At 47.3% G+C, this 17,360-nt stretch overlaps 4 protein-coding genes across 4 annotated transcripts in view, besides 5 other annotated features; 3 read left to right on the top strand and 1 right to left on the bottom strand.

Annotated features, from left to right (window-relative positions):
• Window positions 1-947: 947 nt before the first annotated feature.
• NFIA_061660 (ABC transporter ATP-binding protein) lies at window positions 948-4,954 on the top strand (the record flags this gene model as incomplete). Its single annotated transcript, XM_001262901.1, has 5 exons — window positions 948-1,879; window positions 1,933-2,212; window positions 2,266-3,166; window positions 3,223-4,232; window positions 4,280-4,954. 5 exons carry the CDS (start codon window positions 948-950, stop codon window positions 4,952-4,954), a joined length of 3,798 nt encoding a protein of 1,265 aa, XP_001262902.1.
• Window positions 4,955-6,247: 1,293 nt separating this feature from the next.
• Window positions 6,248-6,283: a microsatellite.
• Window positions 6,284-6,449: 166 nt separating this feature from the next.
• Window positions 6,450-9,103, bottom strand: NFIA_061650 (putative transcription factor; the record flags this gene model as incomplete). The annotated part of the gene is made up of 7 exons (XM_001262900.1): window positions 6,450-6,936; window positions 6,987-7,237; window positions 7,292-7,729; window positions 7,780-8,072; window positions 8,164-8,618; window positions 8,717-8,832; window positions 9,014-9,103. 7 exons carry the CDS (start codon window positions 9,101-9,103, stop codon window positions 6,450-6,452), a joined length of 2,130 nt encoding a protein of 709 aa, XP_001262901.1.
• A 342-nt stretch (window positions 9,104-9,445) lies between these two features.
• Window positions 9,446-9,472: a microsatellite.
• Window positions 9,447-9,472: a microsatellite.
• Window positions 9,473-9,526: 54 nt separating this feature from the next.
• Window positions 9,527-10,067, top strand: NFIA_061640 (uncharacterized protein; the record flags this gene model as incomplete). The annotated part of the gene is made up of 2 exons (XM_001262899.1): window positions 9,527-9,597; window positions 9,779-10,067. The coding sequence occupies 2 exons, from the start codon at window positions 9,527-9,529 to the stop codon at window positions 10,065-10,067; spliced, it is 360 nt and encodes a 119-aa protein (XP_001262900.1).
• A 3,585-nt stretch (window positions 10,068-13,652) lies between these two features.
• Window positions 13,653-14,102: a mobile genetic element.
• Window positions 14,103-14,925: 823 nt separating this feature from the next.
• Window positions 14,926-15,216: a mobile genetic element.
• Window positions 15,217-15,764: 548 nt separating this feature from the next.
• NFIA_061430 (putative helicase) overlaps window positions 15,765-17,360 on the top strand; it is a gene marked incomplete at both ends in the record, with an annotated part of 3,465 nt that continues 1,869 nt past the window's right edge. Inside the window, one exon of the mRNA XM_001262898.1 lies at window positions 15,765-17,360. This exon is cut by the window's right edge and continues 1,869 nt beyond it. Within this exon, the coding sequence (XP_001262899.1) occupies window positions 15,765-17,360 (1,596 nt within the window).

The raw sequence follows: 17,360 nt of genomic DNA, 5'->3' as shown, positions 1-17,360 counted from the left end.
CTCTGGTAAATGGCAAAGAGAATAAGTGGTAAATAAGTGGCAGGATGGAAGGAGAGAAGATGAAAAGGGTGGAAGTAGTGTCTGGTTATTATTTTTATGCAAACTCGCTTACACAGATCGTGCGGAGGTAGGAGCACTCGGTGAGCAAGCAACAAGGACAGATGTGCCTTATGTGTATCCCTTTACTCGGGGGGCGACTGTACCGAGCCCGAACCACACCCATCTCAGCCCCACAAAGGTTTCGTCTATCAGGTTCTAATCTACCGACCGTAACGTGGCGTCGAGGGATACCTTGCGGGATCGACAGGCACCGCACTGATTATGAGTTAGTTAACAATGGCGATAAAGGGTCAGGAGCCCAGATGAATAACAAACACCTCGCGGCATCGGCGGATTCCGATTGGTCGAGGATACGGCCTCAGGAACATCGAATCCACCGAGAGGATGCGTAACCTCCATGACGAGGACGCAAAAGTAGAAACTGCTTAGGTCCCTTGGGAGATAGACGCAGGCGAGATCGAGGCGTCGAGACAGGGTCCCCAAGTATCCGCAGAGGCCAAGATTAAGGTCCAATACTACTAAGGTCATCCATTGGCCACATGGAATGGCCCTAATCTGAAAGGAGACCCCGCACGAAAAGGAAAACCAAAAGGGCAAAAAAAAAAAAAAGAAAAACGTCGGCATGACTCAACAAATCATCCATGATCTATTGGTTCTGGACCCTTACATCCATGGATGGCTCCGCTGATCCACGATCGTGGGTGGGGACGGAGCCCGTGAAATCCGCATGCGGAGGCCGTACATCGCGCTCCCGAAATGAGAGACGTTCCCTGTCCTTTACTAACCGTAGGTATATAAACTCAAATGGTGCCCTTAATGCCAGTGCACCTCAAGTTCTCGGTTGTCCTTTGGTCTCTACATGCTTAGCAATCCTGCAGAGCTACCTCATGGATACCAAAGGGATTGAAAGCGAAAAGGGGGCGATAACAGCGCCGACTCCAGTCAAGCCCGAAGGCTCGTTCGCCGCCTACAAGCGAATCTTCCGGTATGCCGGGCCTTTCGAGCTCTCGCTACAGACCATCGCATGCGTCGCAGCTGTTGCTTCTGGTGCCGGCATCGCTTTCCAACCTCTCATCTTAGGCCAGTTCGTCACCAGCATCACCGACTTCACATCATCGCAATCCTCTCCATCCCAACTTCGCTCGGAAGCGTCAGAGCTCGCTCTGTACTTTGTATACCTCGGTATTGCCCGCTTCGTCCTCTCTTATATCTACAACACGCTTTTCACCCACACCGCTCACGTCATTACTCGGAACATTCGACATGAATATCTCAAGTCAGCTCTTGGTCAGGAAGTAGCATTCTTTGATGCTGGAACTGGAGGTTCGATTGCAACCCAAGCGACCTCCAACGGGCGCATGATTCAGGGTGGAATTAGTGAGAAATTTGGTCTTGCTTTGCAAGGCATTGCGGCATTCATCACAGCGTTCATAATCGCCTTCGTCGTGCAGTGGAAACTGACCCTGATATGCCTCTCCATTGCACCAGCGACGATGATCGTCAATGGTATTGCGGGAGGCTTTATGGGAGTTTATGAGAATCAGATTCTCGAGATCAACGCGAAGGCTAATCACTTTGCAGAAAGCGTTCTCTCCAGCGTGCGGACTACGCATGCGTTTGAAATTCGAGATAGGCTTGTTGACAGATTTGACGAGCACCTATCTAGTGCTCATAAGATTGGCAGCAAGCTGTCAGTCATTTTCGGCACGTTTTTCTCTGCCGAATACTGTATTGTCTATTTAGGCTACGGTTTGGCCTTCTGGCAAGGTATTCGCATGTTGTCTAGGGGAGAGATTGTGGAACCGGGGGGTATCTTTACGTGAGTTTCCTTATTTAATCAGAAATAGATAGGGCTTTTTGTTAACAGTCCAGTGTTGTCATGTCGGTCATCATCGCTGCTACGCAGCTGACCATGCTTACCCCTTACATGGTCGACTTCACTCGCTCCACCACTGCGGCATCTACGCTGTTTAGTTTGATGGATCGTAAGTCTGAAATTGATCCGTATGATACAAACGGCCATCAGCCATCAGAGGTTGTAGGGGATATTGAGCTCACCGATGTTACGTTTGCGTACCCCACTCGGCCTGAGGTGAAGGTCCTTGACAAGTTCTCCATGAGAGCCCAGGCTGGCAAGGTCACTGCTCTGGTGGTGAGTTAATCATGAAGTCGTCGCGGCCGTGTTTGAAGCTGAATTCTTTACAGGGTCAATCTGGCTCAGGAAAGAGTACGATTGTCGGCCTCCTCGAGCGTTGGTATAACCCTGCGTCAGGAACCATCAAATTAGATGGCCATCCACTCAACGAGTTGAATCTCAGCTGGCTCCGGAAAAATGTCCGTCTCGTCCAGCAAGAGCCAGTCCTCTTCCAGGGTACTGTGTTTGACAACATCAAGCAAGGACTTGTTGGCACAAAGTGGGAACATGCCCCTATGGATCAGCAAATGGAACGAATCCAAGACGCTGCTACCATGGCCTTTGCACATGACTTTATTATGGACCTCCCGAATGGTTACGATACTAACATAGGCCAACGTGGTGGCCTTTTGTCAGGTGGTCAAAAGCAGCGAATTGCTATCGCTCGAAGTATTGTCTCTCAGCCTAAGGTTCTTCTCCTGGATGAGGCTACTAGTGCTCTAGATCCGCATGCCGAAGGTGTTGTTCAAAAGGCCCTGGATAAGGCTACAGAAGGTCGGACTACGATTGTCATTGCACACAAGCTTGCGACCATCCGAAAGGCCGATAGCATTATTGTTATGGAAAAGGGTTGCATTGTTGAGCAGGGAACACACGATTCTTTGCTTGCACGTGGCGCTAAATACGCTCAACTTGTGAGAGCACAAGACTTGGCTGTGTCGAGCCAATCAGAACCAGAGTTTGAGCCCGGATCTGACAACGACGAGAAAGTGGATATCGTGAATAAACCCTCAGTCCCAGCATCATACAGCTCCGTCGACAAACCCAATGGAAACATGCCGCGGAATGACTATGCCGATTACGACAAATACAAGCAACGGAACATCATTTTTATCATCTATCGTCTTCTCCGAGAGACCTCCGAGATTCGCTACGTGTACTGTTTGGTATTCGCTGGATGTCTAGTTGGTGGTAAGTGAACGAAAGTGATCGCGTGCCATTCGTTCCCTTTCTAATAACAAAAATAGGAGCAACCTTCCCGGGCCAAGCGGTTCTCCTCTCTAGTGTGATTGAGATCTTCACCCTGCCAATGATGGAATTGGAACACAGGGGCAACTTCCTCGCAACCATTTTTATCGTTTTCGCTGCTGGCTGTCTTATATCCTACTTCATTCTCGGCTACGCAACCAATACTGTCGCCCAGCATCTAGGTCACAAATTCCGGAAACAATGCCTCCACGACATCCTCCACCAAGATATTGAATTCTTCGATCGTGATGAGAATAGCACTGGTGCACTGGTTGCGCGCGTGGATTCAAACCCACAGGCTATCCTCGAGCTGATGGGGTATAACATTGGTCTCGTATTGATCGCCGCCTTGAATGTTCTCGCATGTGCAGTATTGGCACTCGTTTACTCATGGAAACTTGGTCTGGTCGTTACATGTGCAGGTCTTACTTCGTTGGTCGGTTCAGGGTATCTGAAGATCAGGCTGGACGCGAAGCTTGATCGGGATACTTCCAAGCGCTATTCAGTTAGCGCGTCTATTGCGTCAGAGGCCGTTACTTCCATTCGCACGATTTCGTCCCTTGCGATAGAGCATTGTGTGTTGGAAAGATACACGAGAGAGCTAGATGAAGCGATTGCTGACTTGAAGCGTCCGCTGTTTGCGATAATGGCGAGCTTTGCCTTTACACAATCTGCCGAATACTGGTTCCTGGCTCTTGGCTTCTGGTATGGATGTCGGCTGTTGTCGTTTGGTGAGATTACCCTTTACGCATTCTTTGTCGCCTTTCTGGGGGTGTTCTTCTCCGCGCAGAGCGCATCTCAGCTATTCCAGTTTTCTAGTAGCATCACGAATGGTGTCAACGCCGCAAACTATCTCTTCTGGCTGAATGATCTTCAGAAAACAGTGCAGGAGAGAGATGGAAGTCGCGAACAGGGCCCTGGTGCAGTGCATACCCTTGATCTGGACAAGGTCAAGTTCTCCTATCCTCGTCGACCCGAAATTCCTATTCTGAAAGGCCTTGATCTCAGCGTATGTTACCCTTCCCGGTCTCGCGAATGGAAACTAAACTCCCCCAGGTTAAGAAAGGCCAATTTATAGCCCTCGTCGGCTCATCGGGATGTGGCAAATCAACCATCATAGCCCTTTTGGAAAGGTTCTACGATCCATCCGCAGGTTTGATAACGCTCAATTCCTCACCTCTACCAAGTCTCAGCCCACGCCTCTATCGCAAGATTGTCTCCCTCGTGCAACAGCAACCAGACCTCTTCCCAGTCTCCATACGCGAAAACGTCGCATTGGGTCTCGGATGCGATTCCCGGGCTGATCTCGATGTGGCAGACAGTCAAATAGAGTCTGCCCTTCGAGCGGCTAATGCATGGGAGTTTGTCATGTCTCTCCCCGATGGCTTGGCTACGCTGGTTGGGTTTGGCGGATCACAGCTTTCAGGTGGTCAAAGGCAGCGTATTGCAATCGCGAGAGCGCTGATCCGTGATCCAAAGATTCTTCTTCTGGATGAGGCTACGAGTGCACTTGATACCGAGAGTGAGCGGGTTGTGCAAGCGGGGCTTGCTACAGCGAGGGATGGAGATCGGATTACGGTTGCTGTTGCACACCGGTTGAGTACGATCAAGGATGCGGACGTGATATGTGTATTTCACCAGGGTCGGATTGTGGAGATGGGATCACACTCCGAATTGATTGGCACGGGTGGCATGTATAGTAAGATGTGTGAGGCTCAAGCTTTAGACTAGATTTAGATTTGAGGAATATTGCAGCAACGCTCTACCGTTGAAAGCTTGCTGTATTTCTTGATTCTATGAATGAGAGTAGTATCATCCTACAAGACTAGAATGAGGGCACAGCCTTCAATTATTGGTAGGGGTAAGGCCGGAACTCGAACGGAAGATTTCATATCCATCCCCGTCGACGGTCATCGGATCCATAGCGCATTCACGACATCCTTGGCATAGAGCACACTATTCACGATGACCATCAGAGGCAACAGGTACCAACTAGGTCTTCAACATACCCTTCGTCACCAGGAAGCAAACGGAGCAACTTATGCGAGTCATAGACTCGCCAGTCTTCACAGCGCATCGCGAGGGGGGGGGCAAGATATGCGCGAGGTCCCGACGACGAGTTGCACAGAATAATTCAGATTTGATTTTCTTAGGCTGCGAAACATAACAAAACATTAACACATTACTCATGAATTCTTTATAGCTTAGAAAGCCTACCGCTTGATCCTTTTTTTGTTTCCTGTCAGACCATAAGCCTTACGGTGGGCTGTCTCGACGTTCTCGAAGGCCTGACACAAGGTCTCCATCGCATTGTTAATCCCCTTAATAATCTTCTTGGCCTAGAGATCCTGCCCGTCATCGCCTTTGTTCTAAAAGCTGGTGTACCACACCAGAACCGCGGATAGATTAGCAGCATTACCATGCATACCCACTGCGGTCTATCCAGATTGTTAGTGATGACCAAGAAAGAGGAGAAGGTCAACAAAACATATACTCAAACATAGCATATTCCTCGTGGAACACTAACGACACAAGATAGACCTTTAGCATCAAGGTGGCAGTCAATCTTAAAGGCCGCACCATTAGAGGGGTCAAAGTTCTTAACACTGGTACAGAAGTAGTGAAGACACCAAACAACCTTCGGGTTCCATACCAAAACAGTAGTTGCACGTGTGCAAGGCGCCATGATTAAATTACTAAAAAGCTTCTGTATCAAAAAAACAAGAAGAGTTAAGTCAGAGAAGAGGAAAGGATAGAGAAAAGGTTAACGACTAGAACCCAAACAAAGAAGAAGACTTATTGTGGGAAATTTTCTTCTATTGCCAAAACTCGCGCATCCGCTGCCGTCATGGCAATAGAGAACCCGTACAACCAACAACCACAACAAAGGAAATGCGACCAGAGACCATCACCTACCTAACCCCACCTTTTTGCCCTCGCTACAAGGACGCTACAGAATGGCGTATGACCTTCATCAAGGACAGTGATAATTATTATATTTATTTTTTTATTTCCTTTAGTAGTTATAAATATTATAAAATATTATAAAATATTATAAAAAGAATTTTAGTATTAAGACTCTTATTCCCAGGGATACATGCTATTACTAAGGGTCTTTTACTTTTTTTGCTTTTTGTCAGATACGCGTTCAAGGCCGCGCTTGCGCGCGGCCCAAAAGTCTTGTAAATATCACTTAGGACTTCATCTAACTTGTGATACCCGTTTTCTAAATCGACCCTGTCATGACCTCGTTGTTTTCAAGCCATTCCTCCAACTCTGCGCTGTTTGCCATCCACATCATCGGATTCATAACTCGAAGTTCATCGTTCTTCGCGTCTGCACTAGTTCTTGCATCGTTGGTTTCCGCCTCCCTATTGCTACTATCATGCTGAGGAATAAGGTGATGCTGTCGGCCAGGAATGCATGCACTGGCGGAGGAGAATCCTAGCGCGTCCAGATAAGTGTCTATCTTTGAGCTGTCCTGCCACCCGTCCAATGGCGTTGCCGAAAAACGGAACTTCACATAACCCATAGCAATTCTGCAGAGAACCTGAAACAGGCGGTGCAGTTTGGCGGCGGGGCCAGAAATAGAAGAGGCAGACTGAATAGAAGTAACGAAGGCTTGGAGGCGGGCTAGATCCGCCTCATCTTGGGTTTCGATAACATGACAGAATATGACGATGAATGGAATAAAGGGGGCGAATAGAAGTGTCCTAAGCACATCAGCACTGCGCGAGATAGAGATATGAAGACAGATGCTCACCAATGCATGTAAGTCGCGAGGTAGGATGTTGCGCTCTTGTGCATGAGTGCTATGCATTCTTCGTGTTTCTCCAAGGTGGCTCTCGCGGCGGCAATACAGCTGTAGTTGAATGTTGTGACAGAGCCAGGCAGGGGTGGAGCGGCTCGATGAACAAGGGTTAGGAGGGACAGACGGAGGACATTTTCTGAAATGTAGAAGAAGTTGATCAAATCCTCCCCAGACTGCTCCTTTGCTTCTTCAAACCATTTCGTCTTAGGTAAATGTTAGTAACTTGTTCACCTACTTGCTTGTTGCCGTTGACCTACATTGGTTTCCCAAGTCTTCGCCTCCAAGTTGCGTAGATCAGACACCAAAGCCTCGACCCGAGACTGCTTTACCTGGTCGGGCTGTGTCATGGAATTGGGGCTATACAGCATCTCGTAAATATTGCCCTGACATCGCGCCGTCTCGATCGATAGTACAAAGTATGCTAAAACCGGCTCAGAATGAGAATCATTGGTTGATGGCCGTGGTACCGTGATATCCCAGTCAGGTATTGTCGAGGGTCGCCCCAGCCGCAGAGACAGGCTCTTGTCAATGAAGTAGATGCTCCAAAACAGAAACTGTTTGTATTGGAAATCTTCCTGTTTGTCATTTTTCACCGACGCAAGCCTGTGATAGCCCAAGGTCTGGCAGAGTTCTGATCCTTTTGCTGACAAGGTCCATGAAAGAGAAGGCTTTGAGAGCTCGATAGCATAGAAAGCCTCGAAAGCGGTCAGCACAAGCATTTCTGATTATTAAACAGGCTACATACGCCAAAAAGGAGAGCAAGAATCGTGTCAGAAGTCGCAGATAAATGCAATGGCAGGTTTGATAAAACAGTCTCAAGGTTGTCGCGACACAAGTGAGCATGGGTGATGCATTCGTCCTTTTCCTGTGGGACGACCTGGAAACTGTAGTCCCAGAATAGCGAGTAAAGGCCAGCGTTGACAGTGATAAAGTTAGCTTCAGAGTGATTGTCATTGAAGTAGACGTCAAGACACATGTCTGTGAATCGTTGGAATGGAAGGAACTCATAGATCCAGCCGCTCCCCACGAGCTGTTTGGCTAAAGCATCAACCACAGCGTTAGCTTGAGTGGCCATATGAATATGAATTTGTGCCAGAAAGGGGGAAGGGGGAGGTTGGGGGGGGGGCACCTTTTGCCATACGAATCAAAGCAATGGCCTTCTTTAGGGGAGGCATCTCATACCCTGGGAGATTGGCCCGCTGAATGGGCCTGGCATGCGGGTACGCTAGCTCATCACCTGCACCATCTCCCTGCGTTAGGATAGAAGACAGCTCATCAAGAGTGTCACATAATTCTGGGCTGGAAGCTTGAAGGGAATTGGTGGCGACTACTTTCTGTAAGAACTCGTTGGCAAAGGCAGAGTGGGCGGCTAAAGAGGAGTCTCCCTCGACCACCTGCCCATGAGCCCATTTCGTTTGGGTTGAGTCGCTGGCTGGCGTTGAGACAGAGAGGGGTGTCTGGGTAGAGATTTGTGAATTTCCGGGTGGCCGAGAGCTGCCGTCGGACAACTCGCTCGCTTGGAGCTTTTCCAAAAGCCTGATTGCCTTTTCGAGCCTGCTGTCGATGAGGTCTATCTTTCGTTCACTACGAGGCAGGGAGTTGATACGTCAGACAATGTGCAAGTCGAAAGAGAGGATGTCATGAGAAAGGATACAGGTGGATGGAGCCCAGGGTACGCGTACTATTGGGGAGTGAGGAGAATGCGCGTGCGCTTCTTTGGGGGTTGGACAGGAGTGTAGATACAAACAACTTTGGCGCTGATGCAGTGGGAGCAAGGCGACTCTCTATCGCAGCGAACCTAGACATAGGTACGTAAGCTTGAGGCTCTGCAATTTATCATGCGAAAGGACTCAAGGGTACGTGTGGGTCTTCCGCATTCATGCTCACATGCATACCTTGCGAGTACGACAAGCATCGCACTATGACAGAAGTTAACGTCTGTGTCAGGAGGCTGAAACGCGAGAGACGGAGGTACTCACAGCTCGGCGATTTGCATTGGGGGTTACTGGCGACCATCCAGGGCCATTACCACCAAGTCCGCTGGTCTCGAGCTGACCGCCCTCATCCATGTTGTGGCGGCGCAGGTGTCGCAGCAGATATCGCAAAATTGGGGGGCTTCCTGCTATGCTATGCAACGACGAAGACCTCGGGGTTCGGAAAGAGTGAATTCGGCCCCAGAGAATGGAGGGGAAAGGGTAGTATAGTGATAGGAAACGGCACTGGAAGTAGTATAGCGGGGAGCAGATTTTTTGCTCAGCATAAATCGTGAGCAGAGTGAGTCAGTCCAACGATGACGTAGACCACAGCCAGTGACGAACGGTTGCAGCACTTAGCTGACCAATAGGTGTTTTTGTGACAGTACAGCAAGACTGAGGCTTCGGGCTAGCTTGAGCTTGACACAACTACCACAGTGCTTTGCTTTGCTTTGCTTTGCTTTGTTGTCGGAATGGCTCTCGCCGTCAATGGGCTGACCTGATGACTCACCTCACTGGATGGACACGGGCCGTCGCTCGGTCACGGACCCCGCGAGCACCGGCCTCCGAGCCAAGGCGAATCACATCTGGTGTGCACGTAGTGTACTGGTATGTACTGAACTGTGGATACCAGCCGGGCGGAGACTGGGATTTGCGGGAATGCTTGCGCTCTGAGTCCGACCCGACTCCGTCGCCAAGGCCAACAAGGTTTTCCCCCTGGTTCAGTTCAAGTCGTCCCTTACTCCGTACTATACCAAGAATTTACATCAGCCCCGATTCCAGCCTGCCGCCAAACCTCAAAGCCCACGCCACTGCTGACAATATGAGTTCTGAGGAGAGGATTGGACAAGCCGAACCAGAACGATGGGTCCCTTGCCACCACCGCCACGCTCATGGAAAGCCTGTGTATGTGGATAGTGTCATTTTGCAGACCTTGCAAGACTCTCCTGGCTGGGCTCAAGAGGGCGCATTGCTTAATTATGCACCTAACAGCTTTGACCATGTCAACCAGACTTTCAAGGACAGCACAGCTTGTTGGTACGCTACACTTTTGGTTTAAGGCTCATATTGAAGTGACCAAGGGAGTTAACCATATCAATGACCTCTCAACCAGGGTCAGAGGTTTATACTAGTCCTGGGTATTGATTCCGAGGGTGTCAAGGCAAATGTTTCAGTCATATATTAACTAATCTTACAGTTAGAGAGTTATTTACCAGCAATAAAGAATTCATTCCATCAATCATGCTTAGATTATGCGTCGTATTGCCGCATGGGGTAATTAAAATAAAGAGAAGGTCAGTGGCAATGAAACAAATCAGAAGGAAACAGTATCTAACTGAATCCCTCTGTCACAATTATAAGTCTATTCATTTAAGAAAAATACCCCTTACATCGCGTCTATCTCTAAACCATCTTCAAATATTATGCTCCAGAGCCCACAGTAGGGACTTAAGCTAAGCTACTCCTGTCAAGGCTCTGAGCATCACACATCTACTTATATATACCATTCTGCCTAATAAGCTTATCATGCGTACCAGCCTCAACAATTCTACCCTGGTAGAAGACGCAGATCTTATCAGCATCTCTAATAGTGGAAAGTCAATGGGTAATAACTATAGTGATATAATCTCCACTAGCAGCAGTATTCATCAAGGCTTTCTGCATAACTCTCTTAGACTTAGTATCAAGAGCTGAAGTCACCTCATCCAGCAAGATGATACTAGGGTTATAGATAAGAGCACGCGCGATGGTGATCCTCTGTCTTTATCCACTAGAAAGCTAGCTACCTCCCTGGCTATAAAGAGTGTTAAGACCTTCAGGAAGAGAGCTCATAAAATCCTAGATATTAGCAGCACAGCAAGCTGCTTCTAGTATATTATCTCTAACAAGGGCTTATTCCTTAGGACTAACATTAAGTCCCATAGTAATGTTCTCATGGATACTATTAGGGCAGAGAGTGGGCTCTTATTAAACAAGAGTGATTCTGTTGTGATAAAGACAGGGACTAATCTCAGTGAGAGGAGCTAAGCTATTAATTTTGATGGTGCCACTTGTAGGATCATAGAAGTATTTAAGGAGGGACACTATAGTACTCTTTCCATAACCAGAAGTGCTAATAAAGATAATAAATTATCCACAGCTAATCTGCTTAAAGTTAGCTTAGTCTTCTCCATAGATTAAGGTATACTAACCATAAGACTAAGGCCCTTAATGACTCTTTTTTCAGGAGCAAGAGGGTAAGAGAACTAAGCATCTTAGTGTCACGGTGCTGCTGTGAATAGGAGTTGGCATTGCTGAGGAGGAATCACATGACCTTGGGAATATCTTCACCACATAATTCTGTAACCTGTTTGAAGCTCTTCAAGCTACATCCTATCTATAGAGCTTACCCGTACCAGTCTACCTGTAGCCTGGGACTGTTAGATAAAGATTAGTGAGGCTAGCCTGAGTGTCAACTACCTCTTTAACCCATCCTTGCCTGCCTGCGAGCCTGCATCTTGACATTATGTAGCTCCTCCCTCAGAGTTGACACTGTCAGAATGCCTGCCCCTCTGCCCTCATTCCTGCTGGGTGCCCCTAAAGAGTTCTCCAAGCACATTGCTAGCTATGGCACTGAATAGTATGAATACTGCCGCCTAGCATATAAGTACATCCAGAAAGCTAAATCAACCATTAATGAAGCAAACTAATGAGCTGAATAATCTAAGGCCTGATGCCTAGAACTCTAGCACAAATTCACTACCTTAGAGTAGAGGTGTGAATAAGAAATTACTAAACTAAGAGCTGTTTAGCAGTACCAGAAGGAGCAACTACATAAGAAAGAATAGCAGTATATAAAGGCTGCTATAGAAAGGGACCAGGCCCATCACTTAGCTACCCCTACTGTGAATACACCTGTATCTATGCCTGTGCATAAGCCTGTTGCTAAGAAGCCTGTAGTTACTCTAGTAGGAGTGCCTGTATTAATTACTACCCCATCTTCTAAAGCTGCTGAATTATCAGAACAACTCCCCAACCCTGATAAGTTTAAAGGCAACTAAAAGGACCTTTAGCGCTTCATAGCCTAGATTCAAGAGAAAATAAACATTAACCTTAACTGCTTCCCAATGCTGCAGAGCTAGATAGCTTATGTAAATAACTGCCTGAAGGGCATGCTGTACACTCAGATTCTTCCTTATATTAGGAAGGGAATTTGCACCCTTAATAACTACTAAGACATCCTAGACATCCTGGAGCATGCCTTTGGTGACCCTAACCATGTAAATAATGCCTGTAATGAGCTATTCAGCCTGTATCAGACTAATAAAGAGTTTAGCACCTTCTTTGCTAAATTCTAATGCCTGGCCCTGGAAGGCAAGATGCCTGAAGAGACCCTGTCTATCCTGCTTAAATAGGCTATTAGTTATGAACTCTAAAGCATGCTTATGCACAACCAGCCTCTAAGCTAGGAGTATCACTAGTTTGCCAGATTCCTGCAGGAGCTTGAGAACTACCACCACTAGTACACTATAAACTAGCCTCCTGTTATTAAAACCTATGCTGTTACTGCCAGACCTGCCTAACGCCCCCAGTCACCCCAGAGCCCTGGCCCTGTCGCTGCTAAGTCTACTAAGCAACCCTAGCGCCCTACTGTTCAGAGGAATGAGCATATGTCAGTGTAATAATATGACCCCATGGACCTAGGCACTACCCAACACCCAATGAGAAGGGGATATAGCCCCTCCTGCTGTAAGACAGGTGCCTGCTTCCGCTGTGGTTCCCTGGAACACCAGATTAGGGACTGCCCCTATCCTAATACCCACTAAAGGGTTTAAATCATGGCCTCTTATGAACCACGCCCAGAGAGTCCCCAGAGAGGATAGATTCCAGAATCTAGAAGCCCATCTCCAAGCCAGACCTCCTTAGTAAAAGGAGTGAGCCTAGAGTAAGCTATAACCAGGCTCAGAATCTACGCATTATTTAAATATCTACCACCACTATTTATAGACTAGACCTTGAGGAATAAATATAATAATTAAAGGCTATGATACTACCCGTGACCTTAGAGAAGGAGGAGAAGAAGATGAAGTTACTAACTTATGCCCTATTGGACACTAGAGCTAAAGGATGAGGATTTATTAATAAAGGATGGGCTGAAGACTAGAAGCTAGAGCCTATCCCCCTGGAAGACCTGATAACCCTGCATACATTTAATGGAAGAGAACCAGAGAATAGGAAGATAACCTACTATGTCCAGATGGATATGAGAATTAAGGACCACTACAAGAAAGATGTGAGGTTCTATATTATCTAGTTAGCACACTACCCTATTATGCTGGGAATACCTTAGATAAAGGTACACAACCCCCTGATATAATTCACAGCCCATAGTATTATATTTAATAGTAACTACTGCCAGAAATACTGCAATACCCCCCAGAAGCTAACTAAGATATAAGCCCTGCATGACATTCCCCTAAAAACCTAGCCTAAATACCTGCCCCTGAGACTAAAGGGACTAGAGAAGAGAGATATAGCCTTTATCTCCTTAGCAGCCTGTTTAGCTTATGCCTGAAGAAATGCTTAGATATTTATAATAACCCTAGAAGATCTTGAAGCTGCCCTAAAGAATAAGGAAGCTTAAAAGGAGGACCCCACTAACCTACTACCTGAAGAATTTAAGGACTATGCTAATATTTTCTCCCCTAAGGAGGCTGAGTGCCTGCCACTACACCACCCCTATAATTATGATATTAAGTTATTTAAGGGAAAGACCCTCCTGTTTAGCCCCCTGTACACCATGTCCTGAGAAGAATTAAAGATCCTAAAGGAATGGATTAAAGAAAATCTAAGGAAGGGCTTTATCTGTCCTAGTTCTTTACCTACTATGTTGCCTATCTTATTTATTAAAAAGCTAGGTGGAGGTATATAAATCTATGTTAATTACCAGGCCCTAAATATTATAACTATTAAGGATTAATATCCACTGTCTCTGATAAAGGAAACCCTGAATAACCTAAAAGGGATGAAATATTTTATAAAGATTAATATCATCTTAGCATTTAATAATATCTATATTAAGAAAGGATAAGAATATATAATAGCTTTCTGTACCTAACTAGGCCTATCCCACAAGGGTCGGGAACTGTACTAGAGTTCTGTTAGGGTTTTAACTTGTGAATAAAAATGAACAGTATATACTAAATAGTATATAAATGACAAAGGAAATTTCATGAATATAGAGGGGAATAGATGGCTTGCCTAGGTATAAAGGAAGAATAGGAGGAATGGTAGTAGAATAGAATAGAATAGTAGAAGGAAAAATAGCTAAGGATATCTTAGCTTAATGTCTTAATTCCTTAATTAATTATGACTAGCTATAGGGTGATTTTAAGGGTGTATTTATAGATGATTCCTTCTAGCATAGGCCATTCGAATATTGAATGATCTCATAGCTGGGTGATCTCATAGATTAGATCACCATTTGCTAATGGTTGAAATCGATGATGATCAATGATGATCCATGACCATAAGGTTAGAACCATAGATATGATCAACGATCAACCATAGCGGATCAACCCATGGATATGGTCAACAATCAACTATAGCATGGTTTTCACCAACACCCCCCCTTAAGCTAAACATGGGAATGTTTAGATTAAATATTCATTTTCCTAGTGCAAAAACCTTTCTTTATAAAAGGGAAAAAGGCACTAGTTTCTTTCCCTAGCTAATATGCTAGTTTCTAGCATTAAAAACCTCTAATCAGGTAAAAATATGCTAGTTATATCAGCCTAGAATGAATGGCAATTCTTTTGATATGGCTGATCTATAAGGATAAAACCCTCATGGGGGATAAAACCTTATTATCTTATATCCTCACTAGGTCCCAGGCTAGCCATTTTCATAAATGTCTTATGTAGCAGATTATTCTCATTTTTAGTGAGGAAATCAGCTAGCTGGTATTTTCTAGGGATGTAGATAAGTTCTACTTTTCCCTCTTGAATAGCCTGTCTATTGAAATGATATATTATTTCAATATGTTTAGATCTTTTATGAAATTCAGGATTTTCAGCTAGTTTCTTAGCTGAATCACTGTCTACTAGGATCCTAGGGGTCCTAGCAACATAGCCTAGATCAAGGTGATCATTTAGGTATTGGAACATGCTATTTAGATAAATAGCTTCTTTTATAGCCTCTATCCCACAGGGGGCGGCGACTGTACTTGACACCAAGCTAGGGTTTAGCCCAGAGCGGTTTAGCGGCCGGGGTATGGGGGTAGGGACCAACGAAACCGTCTGGGGTACAATCGTCGCGCCAGATAGAGTCGTATGCATTTCAAATTTTGGCAGGTTACTGGTTAGCTGGTTTCACATAATCTGACCAAATTTCAATTGGGAATTCGATGATTTGCAGCTGTAGTAAGGGTGTGGTTAATGTACGGAATTTTGATGTGGTTTGAGTTGCCGCCAAACAGTGAGAATCTGGAAAGCACTGCCCATGACCACCACCATGGCTCCAGGGGAGGTTGGAGGCAGTTTAAATTTAGCCAGCTCACTGATATACTAGTTCCAAGTAATCCAGCCAAATTTCAGTATCAAAATCAATGATTTGCAGACATGGTGAGGGCATATTTGACCCCCAGGAGTTGGTGTGGTTTGAGTTCCTGCGGATAGAAAAAGCAATGCCCACAAATCAAACATTCAGGGGCTGAATCCCATCATCATTCAGATAATCAGTTAAATAGTATTATATTCATCCAAATGAGCCATTAAGAATGGAACAGCAGTTATTTATTAAGCTTTCCCAGCCACCAGTCATTATCTGCCGGTCCTGCCGCCATGGGGTGTGGCTAGCTGAGGTAGAAAGCCATCTCCGGGGGAAGGCCCATCGATTACCCCAGGCCACTGCAAAGCAGATCCATCAGGACGTCCAGAGCTGGGAGGGTGTGGAGCATGACCCCCATGCTGTGCAATGGCCTAGTCGGATTACCCAGTCAATCCCCCACCTGGATGAATACCCTGATGGGTTACTGTGCCAGCGCGACCAGGCCAGATGCCAATTCATCACTCGTTCACTTGACACGTTAAAACGACATTGGCGTGAGCACCATGGATGGACCGCACCATATCATGGAGGTCGATCACGCCTGCAAGAGCAGGAACAGGCGCAGATCACCATCCAGCAGGGATATCAGGTGGTGACCTGCCAGCGGTTTTTCCCATCCCGAAAAGGGTCCCATTATATCTGGGTGCCATGCCCCAACCAGCAGCCTGAGGAGCAAGCCCGGACCGCACCCACTGCCCACATCCAGGCCACCGTTGATGCCGTGATCCAGGCATGGGAGCAGGTCCAGGCCCAGGCCAAGGCCGATCAGGCCATCCAAGCCAGCCAGTTGACTGACGCGAACCCCTGGCTGCGGATGACTCGGTGGGCTGACTACCTGCAGGGCATCCAGGCACGTGACCTGCTTGCTAGCATGGCAGCCCCGGAGGAAGACCCCATGGATGCCACTGAGCAGGGGGTGCAGGTGATCTGGGATACTATGGAGCAGGTGGCCCGCAAGAGCCAGCGGACGGTCCAGCATTGCGGCCAGGCCATCCGGGTGGAAGCCGTCCGGTCTGAAAAGGGGCAGACCCCGCACCGGCCACTGCTGGCATATATAGATGAGGCCGTGATCAAGAAGCATGTGCAGCCATGGCAGCAGATATTAGCATTTATTGCCCGGACCCAGGCCCCGCATGACTGGGCCAGCCCCCGATATGGGATGACCGCACGGCAGCGCCAGAAATGGCGGCAGCTATGGCAGCTCGCTAGCCAGGCCCCAGGCAGCCAGGGCAGCCAGGCCGCAGTGCCAGGGGACCTAGAGGCATGGGCCATGACTGCTATAGAAAAAGCATGCTTAGAATTTTGCATTGAGCTGCTCAACCAGCGCCATCGCAGCCATGAATATGAGAGTGCATTAGTATGCGCCATGGCTGTGCTGGGCCAGGGTGAGGCCGGCTGGCGCGACCCCGAGAGCTACCCCCCGATATTATCCCGCGTGATCAAGGTGGCCCGATTCATGGTGGTGCAGAAGGCATTATGGATGGACCCCAATCCATGGCAGATCATTCAGACCTGGGCGCGGAAGGACCAGAGCGCAGAATGGGTGCTGGCCAGCGCGGATGATCAACTCGGGGAGATTGATGAGGGATATGGCAGCGATGACCCCCCATCCACCCCAGGGGCCCCATCATCGCCCCCGTCATCCATCCATAGTGATGACCCATTGCCCGCGGTCCACATTCGCCCGAGCCGCCGGCCATTCCAGGAGCAGGTGACATGGATGATGCACCAGTTTATGATCCGTGGGACCCACGGCCCCATGGAG

Source organism: Aspergillus fischeri, genomic scaffold (genome assembly GCF_000149645.3).
Source record: "Aspergillus fischeri NRRL 181 1099437636252 genomic scaffold, whole genome shotgun sequence".
Classification (NCBI taxonomy): domain Eukaryota; kingdom Fungi; phylum Ascomycota; class Eurotiomycetes; order Eurotiales; family Aspergillaceae; genus Aspergillus; species Aspergillus fischeri.
Note: the sequence above shows the minus strand (reverse complement) of the source record. Positions and strands in the feature narration are given on the sequence as shown.